Genomic DNA, 12,261 nt, shown 5'->3' with positions numbered 1-12,261 from the left:
ACATATATTTGTATTAGTGTATTGTGGCGTTTACTTAGAATATATAATGTGAGAGAGAATGTATATAACTCTGTGAAGGAATGGTTAATGGAACGGATAGAACGACTGGAAGAGGTGTTTTTCGAGAAGTGAACGGTAGAAGTGAACGATTTAGAGAGGATGAGTTGGCTGCGAGTGGTGTGTCAGGTTGTTATTTCAAAAATTTTTATTTGTGCTCTTTCAACAAATATTAAAAGAAAATGTTTCCTTCATTATTTCTTTTATAGTTGGAGAAATATTATTTTCACCGATTAATCTTATCGCTTGGAATAATCAAACCATTAACTCTTCTTTTACTTAAAGCGTACCATTAGCAACTCGTTTATACTTCCCACTACTGCACACGGGGACATGGGTATCCTCTCAGGCGATGGTATTAGATGATAGTCCGCCACGCTGCAGGCGAGTCGTTTTTGCGCTAAGACAGTTTTGATATTTGAATACAGTTTTCATTTATTCATTACGAAACTTGTACGTTAATATATAACATCATTGTACGTGACTATTTACAATAGTCGTAAATTGTGTTCTGAGAAATTATACTTTCGTATTAATATTTGGATATATGTAGCAAAAGTTAATTACTACGTTGTTGGAAATACTACGTAATAATTTAAAAGAATATTTAAATTAGAATATAATAAGTATATCTTATAATAATCTTTGTGCCACATATACATACTTTTGACATAATATTATGTGTGCTTATTACTATTATTGTGGGAAGTTAATGTTTTCATTTTGGGATTAGTTTCAGATTGTAATAAATATTTATTTAGAATTTATGTACGGCTGTTTATTATCATCTAAACGGGAAAGAAAGAGAGGAGTTTCTTTAGTTTTCCAAAAAAGGAAACGAAGACGAAAAAAAACATGTCTGAGACTCATTCGGTTATTGTTTTCTTCAGTTATTTAGTGCAGAGTAATTGTATAATACAGATTAATTATATCAATATAATGTGGTGCCATAACTTCGTGAACTAGTAGACAAGGGTTCTCAAAGCTCTCAAAGTGTTTTCAATTTGTATTGCCGATAAATATTACGTAGTGAATATACCTAATTATTCACTTGGACATGCAATTTCAAATACCTTGGTTACCTTATTTAAAATCACCTGTCCAAATTTTAATCAATCAGTCGCGTCAGAATTTTCGCTATGTTGCCGCTCTGACCACGTAATTGTACGAGAAGTTGACGGCTAACTCTGCCACTTCTCGCCCACATTTGTACGTGTGCAGGTAGCGCCTTGCTGTATGTAGTTGTAGTAGGTAAACAACTTTCGATCGTTGTGTGGAGTGTCCGGGGTTTGCCACAATTAGTAAAACCATATACCTACATGGGGCCAGTTGACAGCCTTATTGCCGTACAATCAATGTGACCGTCAATGCGATCGAAAAATATCGACAACCGACACTTTTCTCATTCAACTTTATGTTAGTTCTGCATAAAGATTAGTTTGTAAAATCAGTAAGTTTAAGCAGTGTGCCGCACATGTCTGCGGGAATTGTTCCAGAGTTGCGACCACATTAAAACAAAATTTATGAAAGTATTTCAACAATTTCTCAGGTAAGACACTATTTATTTTCAAATTAAAGGTGACATGATTGATTTTATAAATACTTTGTGTCGGATTACAATTCCCAAAACTTTCCACGAATAAAATATGGCTAAGACATAAAATATATAAAGGAGGCATTAATACTGATCCCTGTAGAACTCTATAGCATATCTCTCAAGAATAAAATTCTGCTGTTAATAGCTTTACAGTATCTCGTAGTATAATGGTCGACTTATTAATTGATGTCAAGTAAAGTATCTATCTACTTTAGTAAAGCAGAACCTTAATGAAAAAAACTTAAATCTAATACAAATAAAACAAGCTACAGTATAGAGCCCTGTGGTACGCCTACTTTTGAGCATATCTTCCAGCAAGCAAAACTCTGCTCTTAGGAGCTCTGCAGTCTACAATACAATGAACTCTATCACTGCGCAGATAAGAAGGATCTTCTGATAACTCGTTGATTGCCGATAAAGCGTCCTCTTTTGTGAAAGGTTTTTCATCGTGTTCGCTTACTCTGGATAGCCAGCGTGCTTCGACACATCTGAAAAACATTTAACCTGGTATAACTCACTAGTAATGACATAATTTGTAGAATACAGACTAAATATACATAAAATGTATAAAGAAATATTGTGGGTGTGTGTGTGTGTGTGTATGTCCTTGCCGGTTTCGCCTACAGCGACTGCTATTATTTAGAATTAGAGTTACGGTTGTTCGCTCTTTCATATGCCCTTAGATGGCTACAGTAGCCAATCTTATTGGTAAATGTTCGCAAACCGTGGCGACACGTAAGGACACGTCAACAAAGTAATAAAAGATGGCTGCAGGTGTCTTAGCCTTGAGAGCATCACGTTTCGCGTCCAGGTCTGACAGCCTCTGCTCCTCAAATTTTGTCACCAGAGTTTTCACAAAGTGCCTCTACCCAGAAAGGTAATATGTATAAAAATATTATAATAGATGCATCAGGGGTCCCACTCCTTACTTACCTATAAATAGATTCTCAGATCTGTGGGGGTTCTCTCAGAGGTCTCCGAAGTAACACGTTTATAGGGTTTAAGTTGTGCAGTATATATTTTATGTTAGGTTAGGTTAGGCGTCAATGTTATATGAGAGAATCATCACGCAAACTCATTAGACATTCGTCATCTTTCGTTATCAACCCATGTATACGTCCACTGCTGGACACGGGTCTCCTCTCAGGCGAGTGTCTATGTTTATGTGCAGGTTTCACCACGATGTTTTCCTTCACCGAAAAGCTCATTCTAGAAATTAATTAATTAAAGTATAACAAACAGTGGTTATGGAATAGAGGTATTTCTAAGGAGATATCAACGTTACTACAAAAAAACCAAAATTATCACCATAGTTTAATGTTATAGCCAAATAAAAGAAGATATATATAAGAAAAAAGAGAGATGGAGATAAATTCGACACTCACGCAGGACAAGTTTCAGCGGGTACCAGAAAGGTGATAGGCGCGGCAGTGAAAGTCTTCTGGAGATCAGGGTGGATAGTGTACGTCTTCAGGCGTGATGTGCCGGGATCCCTGTCTGTCAACCTCTTGTTTACATGACGCTCCTGGTGGGAGAAATCAAAGAAAATTGAATGGTTTGTGGTTCCATTATGCCAGAACGTGCATTACTAAATTGTCGCGACAATCAATGAAAACGGATAAACTTTTGAAGGGATTTTTTTTTTATATTATCCAGTGACGGGACGAACAAGTCGTGCGCTTGATGGTAAGCGACACACATGTCCACAACAGTTGCAGTGCTACTCAGAGCTTTAAAACGCAAAGACCTGAGGGGCACTGCCACTACGGCCGTCACTCTGAGACATAAGTAAACAAGTCCCACGTGCCTGTAATTTCACCAGCACCCTTCAAAACCGGAACACAGTAAAGTTGACATTACTGCTTGGCGGCAGAAATAGACGTGTCACACAACATCAGTCGTACGACTTGTTCGTCCCGTTACTTAAAATTATCATGGATCAATAAACTCAAGATGGTTGCTGATCGCGATACAAGTATCGGGTATTTAGTACACCTATTTGTACACCATATTTTTCGTATGTTTGTTTTTCACACAAACCATAACATGGGACCCTGTAAACGGCCTGAAACGTTAATTTGAAAAAAAAAGAAAACATGACATTTATTAAATAGTAAACGACATAAGGCAACACTGCTGAGGACGCAACCGGGACAACGCTAAGATGAGAGAGAGAGAGAGAGAGAGATAAGGCAACTTTAGCTTTTTTTTTATAAACACTTGCTGGTGATACTAGACACTACACGATATTCCCTTTTTTTATTTAAAAGTCTCTTTTCATTTGGAACTTCCTCTAATTCCCAACACAGATATATACGCGATTTACATCTGAGAAATACTTTCATTTCCTAAACAAGTGAAGTATTTCCACAAAAAATAAATACAAAAAGAAACTAAGTATTCAATAGAAATAAAATATTGTAATTATAATTAGAATTCTAGGTGCTTTCGGAAATCCAAAGATTGCCGAGAGATATTTTAAAATTGCTGTACTGTACTCTTACTTTTTTGTGCATGCTTATCCCGCAAACACTCCCCCAGTTCTTGCACCGCTTAATAAGACTAAATCGCATTTTTACACCGCTGAGTTTACTAAATAGCCTAAGAAAAAAATACATAATTTTTTGTAGTCAAAAAGATAACGCCTATATCAGAAACGCCTGTCGTTTCAATTGCCTATTAGGGCATTTTCTGTCCCGTGATTGCTTATGTCATGGTTATTGGCATCCTGTCGGCGAATTCTTTTATTATTTCGCTTCTACACCTCTCAATCGTTAATATGTGTCATACGAAAATGTCTCTAAAGGTATACTTCGTAAATACTGAAGTTTCGTGTGATGTAGATGTGTACCACTTTATTTTCTTTTCCAGTTTGTAAAGATACTAACGTAAAAGTATACAGTTTCTACATATTCCTTGATTTTTTCTGTAATGAGCTTCAATGTAAGATTGCTTTGATGCAGCGAAGGCGACTTGTCTCCAAGCAAATTTTGAAATGGTTCTGGAGAGCACTTCAGCATTCTGAAATAAAATATAACAAATCGTCGCCTTAGTTTCTCAAACTCGTATTTTAACGCACAAAGTACCTGAAAGTGAATGTCAGGAAGGCTGGTTGCTGTAGCGTCTGGCACTATGTTTATATTCAAAAATTGCTACCTATCCGCTCACGCGATGCGCTCCTCCTACCGCAAAATGGCGGCTATTTGGTTTCGCAAATTAGAAAAGGATTCAGTTTAAATAGAAGTTTTTATAAATAAAAATTATTATTCTGCATTGCTAAATAAATACCCTCCATACTACAACAAAAACATCTCAAATAAAATGCAGTAATACACCGCAAATCCTGCACTTAAAAAGCACTAATGAAATTTTTGGTGTACTTCGGTAAATATGATAATATTCCGTTTGAGTGGTTCTAACGTTTACCATGAAATTACTCCTTAAAGTATAGTTTATAAACATTTATATTCAGGGTAAACTTAAAAAACGTTACTTACGGTATGTTTTCAATAAATAAACACCGAAATCACCAGCCCAAACAATAACACACACGATTGTCGTGACGTATTTTTGAAGTTGTTTACTTTTTTAAATCACAGATCCAGGCATTAAAAACTTTATGGTTTGCTAGAGAAGTTACCGAAATAGCAATTAATATTAGTTCTTTTACCTGTTATAACTTCGATATCCGATAAATCGGTATAAAATCATCACCGGCACCTCTAGGTGTGGTATGCGTCGACGGCTGCATGTATCGCGTGAGCGGATATTTGCTACCTTTTCTAAATAATTGCCACCTTTGATATATTCTGAGAAATTAAAAAAATAATAATTGACTAGCCACTCTGATTTCAGGACAGCTGGTGGCCACTTTATTCAGCATGAAGGGAGCAGATTTTCCAGGACTATGTATTACCAATAATTACTAACTATTTTCTACTTTCACGAATTAAAGGTATGAGCTTCTTATCTACATTAGATAAAAAAATATAACCGACTAAAAATTTTACGAAGAAGCACCTGATTAAAATAGAAAAGCAAATGTTTTTAGTGCTTTTTCGTCATAATATAAGGGGCAGGCGTTCAACAATTACTTCGAGGCAAACTAGGCTGGTGAGGTTGCTGACGTATAAAACCGAGAGGGTAGGTAATCCTCACAACGCAATATTAACAAAGAATTTAGTTGTAATTTGTAAAAATTAGTTAAAATTTAACAGCGTGACTGCACAGTGACGGCGCAGTGGCTGTGTTTCTTAGATCTTTGCGAATTAAAGCTCTAAGTGGCAATGCAACTGTTATGTATCTATCAGGAGCACGACTTGTTCGACGGGACTTGATATTATAAAAAAAATAAATAAATAAAGACTTCATCACGATGTTTCCTTTTTCAAACCAGTTTTCATTTATAAATTAGGTACTGAAGGTAAAAAATAAATAATAAAAATATTTTTGTACTGCAAAAGTTTCCAAGTAGTAACAGACCCATAACATTGTAACTGCCAGGGCTGCCGATGATAAATGATGACGTCACGACAAGGTGTCACTCGCATCTGTGCACGAACACCGTCTTGATGCTAATGACCTATGATCAGTTGTCAACGTGTTAAGGGATTAATTTAAAAAATGTATATTATTATAGATATAAGAATGTTGGAAGTGCAACTATTTTTTTCGGGTTTAATCGCGTATATTTGTTTTTTCAATCAAATAAGCTTTCGCTCTCTTTAATTGACTTGAGTTAGTTTATCGAAATTAAAAAAAAAACGCCCTAATTTCAACATGGTTCCTCCATACCACTAGTAAGAAATAATTGTTAAAAAATATTTCGGAAATCATATATGTAGCGTAAATTGAAAATATTCATGTGAAGGTAAGGAGGCTGTTAACTAAAAATAAAGTATTTATTAATAACATTCTCGCTAGAGGTCTGGTTTACTGCATGAGAGGCAAACATTTGTCCAACTACTTTTTTTAATATGCTACCAAATGACGGGACGAACAAGGCGTGCGCCTGGTGGTAAGCGACACGCATGTCCGTAACAGTTGCAGTGCCACTCAAAGCTTTGAATCGCAAAGATCTGAGGGACACTGTCATTGCGCCCGCTACCTTGAGACAAAGTCCTATGTGCTTCTAGTTACTCACATTACTGCTTGTCAAGTCGAAGTCAAGTCGAAGTCAAGTCGAAGTCAAGCCGAAGTCATGCCAAAGTCATACCAAAGTCATGCCAAAGTCATGCCAAAGTCAAACCGAAGTCACGCCGAAGTCAAGTCGAAGTCAAGTCAAAGTCAAATAATCGTTATTTCATAGGTAAGCAAATTACATTTGAAATCGTCATATTGATCAAACTCCTCTGCTCATTCGTAAGGCAGATTACCCTGAGAAGAATGAGCAAGAAACTTTAGGGTTTGCACTATGTAAATATACATTTGAACACATTTATAATTACAATATTATATTTAAACATCTTAGACTGAAAATACCGGAAAGGGCTAAACTGGTCACTACCACGGATTTTTGTCATCCACGTACACAGAAGTTGTATAATAACCTTATTGTAAAGTGTTCGTTTATACCTCACATTAGTTTTAAACCTTACAAATGGCAAATTTTGAATATCAACCATTATAGAAGCGTATACATTACCCCTTAAATGAATTTGAGGCTTTATGGAGGCGACTGTCATGAAAAGCTACTTTATTTTAATTTATTAAGGTGTCAATACTTCCCTGGACGAATTCTGTCACAGAAAGCTCTACTGCTTCTTTATGATTATTTGAGACTTCTTTATTTCAAATGGTCTTTAATAGTTTCAAGTGTTACTAACCAAGTGATCTATAGACATCACATTTATAGGAAAGATAGCTAAGCTGCAGTCGCATAGTGCAAAGTTGGTTACCTAACGCAATTACGCCAGGCAATCGAGATGCAATTACGATAAGCCTGGATTAAGTTGTAATAGATATGTACTTAGGTCTTGATTTGATCATGTCATCTGTTTGCTTACTACTCTTCTGTGGGCTCACGTTAGTAGGTTAGTTCATTGCGTTAAATTCTCGCCTCATCTAACATAAACACGTTAAATAACTCTGCAAAACGACTTGCTCTTGTAAACACTTGGTGATGTGATTCCTGGGATATTTTTTATGCGCGCATTTGATCTCCACTTACTGCCCCTGTGGGCGAACGGTTACTACCTTGGATTGCCACGCAGAGGTCCCAAGTTCGAAACTCGGCCCGGGGGAAATATTTGTAAGGTCTACATTTATTTATCTCGTAAGTGTTGGTGTATTTGTGGTTGTCTATGTGGGTGTCTATGGCACCCGCAACACAGGGTTTCCTTATTGCGGAGGTATTAGTGTGTGCGTTATTTATTTATTTATCTTCAGGAACAATAAGGTCGACGATGGAGCATGCACACACTCGTTTTAAAAAGGCCCAGCTCATAGCGTTCGTGGAATAAGTCTGCAGGCTAGGAATTCCACTCCTTGGCTGTTCGTCATTTACATGTGGAAGCAAAACGCTTCGTGCGAATCTTTGGAACATCCACAACATAGGGGTGGAACCCCAGCCTACGTCTAGTCCCCCGATGATAGAAAGGCGGAATTAAACCATGCAATTCCATCGCACACTCTCTTATATATCCTGTAGAATACTTATTCTGCACTTAATTTCTACTGGATCCAAGTCACCTGATAATGTATTGTTTTTATAATGGAGCTGATATGTTCAAGAATGATTAAAACTCCTAAATAAATAAAGAGTTATAAAAGTCACTTATAAACCTCCTTCTGATCTGGTTATTGATTCATTTCGTACAATAACTTAGAAAGTAAATTCCTGAGTTGGTTTTGCCGAGGATATTTCTTAAATATAGGACTGAATGTAATTATACGAAACGTAAACAAAAACGCAGCGATCGTGAATCTTCTTCGGCTCTTTAATATGTATTTTTTTTTAATAAAAAGATTGATTTAGTGCTTCACATTTCTGCTTTGGTTTTAGTTATTAAAATGGATTGTGTAAAGACCTAAAGTTTAAATAGTGAATACTGCGAGTAAAAAATAACCTGTTTTTTATATAACAAGGTAAGTAAAGTCATTGTGTTTATAAAACAGCTTTACTTACAAAATAACTGAATGAAATGGTGACAAAAAAACTAAATTTCCTATTGTTCAATGTTAAAAAAACAAAGTATAGGAGTCCGGCAGATACTTCCGTCCAAGAATAAGCCTAGTCGTCCAAACAGGAAATCTTGGCACGATGTCCTAAGGCGTAACCCTCGGTTAAGTTTTTACCCTCAAATAATTACGTCAAAGGTAGAATATTTGTTTTTTTCTTTTGTTCTATGCATATTTATTTTATTTAGTGCCATGTACATTTACGTATAATGAATAAATTTCAGTTCTGGCACCTCAGCTTCCTCTCTGCTGTATCTAACATTTTTATACATAAATACGGCTTTCCACGGTCTGTGATTTTGCCGACCACCGGAGAGGTGGAGCTCGTTCCCGCGCTCCAAGGGAAAAAGCTTGTCCGCGGTAACCCACAAGCGTCCGTAGCGGTACATGCATAGCGGTATATACATATAATAACGGTTTCAGGATGCTGTTAAGACTACCGTGACATTGTAGCGCATCCTTCGACTTCAATGGAGTTGATGACTTTTATGATATGACGGTACAAGTTTTAAAAGTATCCAAAAAGTGTTATAAACTCGATGCGCCGATGCTGCGTCATTTCAAACAGGTTTTGGTGAGGTTATGAAGCAACCGGCTCTTCGAGCGACTTGTATTATTTGTGTTTGTGTGGTTCGTTCTAATAAAAGATTTAAGATAATTATTAATACAAAGATCTAACACTAATAAATGTTTCCTCGATTCGGCTGGATTCGAACCAGCGTCTTCAAATACACTGTGGCGGACGCTCTCCCAACAGAGCTACGAAACGAACAAGTGGACTTTACGAATTTTTCTATGTGCTTGGTGCAGATTTTTGTTTTGGCTTTTAATGGCTTTTTTGCCGTAGCAGAAAAACCTAGTTTTTTAAACACAAAAACAGTGGCGACATTCTTGATGATCGATTTATATCATCCCGCGCGCAGCTAGCGCGTCTTAGTAACGGTCTAGACAAGGGCCTAAGGCGAGGAGGCGTGCTGGGCAGTAAATCGCCTTTTAAGTCGGAAGCTATGTCCCGACATTGCCGCAGGATACTGCGCCGCCAATTACGACACTAGGCTTCTGGGAACTGGAGAGACGTGAGTGTGACCAAAGTGGCGATTGGGTAGTGGACTTTAGAGTCAACGGCTTAGCGGTGGCAACCGTTAGTTGCTCAATGTGCAACGGGAACTGAGCATGCCTACAGCTCCTATCTGGAAAATACGAGGACATTAGCTTAGGCATTAGCTTTTTGAGAACCGGATGACGTTGGCGCGGCGATGATGACGCGTGTTTACGGCGCCGTAAACCCGCGTAATTTGCGCTTATAAGCGCCGCAGACGCGCTGTAGTGAATCTTATATACTGAGAATTTTGGTGTAGTTGCTTCATTTCAAAAAGTAACTTAAATTAAAATGTATCATGATATATACGCGCGACGCGTATAAAATTCGCCCCGTGCATAGGCATATAGCTAATACAAAAATTCTCTAATAATTAAAAGATAACACGAAAATAATATTACCAAAGATGTATACTTTTGTAAAACAAATTACGTAAACAATAAACTGAATAAACTTATATTACGTTTCATTTGATAAATATACATCTTTAAAGTTCATTGCCCTAAGGTTGTAAAACTTCGCATTGATTTATTCCCTTTCGCGGCAACATAAATTCAGCCTTATAGTTAGAAGAAGGAATTAATTTATACAACCTACTTTACTATGCGTTAGAGGCTTTGGAGATTTGCCTCTACATCATTGACTCACAATTATATGGACGTCGGGTCCGCGCTAAAAAGTGTCCGAACTTATAGGGCGTTAAAATCGTATACAGAGCGTCATTCACGCTCTAGTCTTCGTTTGTTCGACTGACAGCGAAGCAAGCAAAATTAGACAGTACTGCGATGACATTACAATTCAAATTTCGAATAGGTTGACTTGGGACATTTTTTTCGTGGTTTTTGTATTAGACCCGTCGTCCATTTATTTGTAAGTCAATGCTCTACATGTAATTTGCAAATATAAATTGCTTCTGAGTTCGACACTTCAAAATTCATGAAAAAAAAAATATAATTGATTTTAACACCTACTCTTTTAAATTCGTCATAAATGAATGCGTAACTCACTTGAACATCTCGTCAGTCTGTTTAATGATTTTGTTCAAAAACTGATCTTGTTCAGTAGACTGCTTCCTCAACATATCGGTCTTTTGTGTTTGGTCGTGAAGCTGGTCATTGAGTTTCTTGATTGCTTCCTCACGTTTATTTTCTGATTGTTCGTTCCAGTCGCGGCGATCATCTTAAAAATAAACTTTTATTGTCTGTCTTTAATTTTCTTTGAACTCTTTTAGAGGCAGTATAAAAAATATAGTCCAAAAGTTTTTCTGATATTTACATACATACATATCACCACGCCTGTCTCCCATATACCTCCACCTGCTACACTCTTGACAAACATCCTTCACCTCTTCGACTCCCATCAATCTTTTCATAGATGTTTAATCTTGATACCTTTAGCCCGGCCATTTATAGGAACATCCCCAATCTGATCGAGATATGTATGCCGAAGTCTACCTTATCCCACGCTTCCATCCACATTCGTCCTATAAATTTGTGCCGTTAAGGTTAACGGCCACGTTTATTCTTTCTAAATTATCAAACCATCAAAGCATCCCACTGACTAACCTGGTCACCAAATAATGTTTCATGCCATAACGTTCTTTTAGTACATAGTTCGGCGTTCTATCTTATAAGGGGTCTACAGAGCAAACCCGTCGACCCGGGCGGGATGGTGTCAGCGGCCTTGTTTCTAGAATCATGCCATAGGATTAGATTAGAAATAAGGCCGTCGGCAAAAAGCATCCGGGCGGTGTCTCCGAGTCCGCGGGTTTGGTCTGTAGATCCCCTAAGACTATTTGTTATTTACATCCCGTAAAGTTAACTGGTCATAAGTGGTATTGAGGTGAATGGAAGTCGTATCTTTCAGCATCAGAAATTAAGATTCTCTTTATTTTATTGAGCCCAAGTTAGATAATTTGACATCGAAAATTAATTTAGTAGTAGAGTTATTTGTCCAATGTAATACCATAAATAGCCGTGTATGTCACTTAATTCCTCTTTAATATGAAATACGAGGATTCAATTTCTTCCCTTCCAATATTATTCAAATATTGGCCATGATCTAAAATTGTTTTATTCTGAAGTGTGACAAAATACACGTTAGAAATGATTTTATAAAGTAAAGATTCCTGAAAGATGGCGCTAATCCTAAACAAACAAAATAAAACAATTGCCGGCAGTATCCATAAAAATCTGTGCAATAAGCGCCATCTAGTTGATTTGTTTGTTATCACTGTATTAGGGTTACCTATCAGTAGTCCGAAATGACGTTTTCCAGAAACAACGTTTGCTCGAATTTTCATAACCTCGAAAGTAATTTTGAGAGGAAA

At 37.0% G+C, this 12,261-nt stretch overlaps 1 protein-coding gene across 1 annotated transcript in view; it reads right to left on the bottom strand.

Moving 5' to 3' along the window:
- Nucleotides 1-1,607: 1,607 nt before the first annotated feature.
- Nucleotides 1,608-12,261, bottom strand: part of LOC113227797 (meiosis-specific nuclear structural protein 1-like) — an 18,294-nt gene continuing 7,640 nt past the window's right edge. The window contains exons 8-11 of the mRNA XM_026460814.1: nt 10,940-11,111; nt 4,543-4,675; nt 3,040-3,179; nt 1,608-2,142 (exon numbers count right to left, since the gene is read on the bottom strand). Coding sequence (XP_026316599.1) covers nt 1,947-2,142; nt 3,040-3,179; nt 4,543-4,675; nt 10,940-11,111 — 641 coding nt within the window. The 3' untranslated portion in view covers nt 1,608-1,946. The remainder of the gene's footprint in view (nt 2,143-3,039; nt 3,180-4,542; nt 4,676-10,939; nt 11,112-12,261) is intronic.

This window comes from Hyposmocoma kahamanoa, unplaced genomic scaffold, assembly GCF_003589595.1.
Source record: "Hyposmocoma kahamanoa isolate Upper Pololo Valley unplaced genomic scaffold, ASM358959v1 217, whole genome shotgun sequence".
NCBI lineage: Eukaryota > Metazoa > Arthropoda > Insecta > Lepidoptera > Cosmopterigidae > Hyposmocoma > Hyposmocoma kahamanoa.
This window is presented reverse-complemented; position numbering and strand designations above follow the sequence as displayed.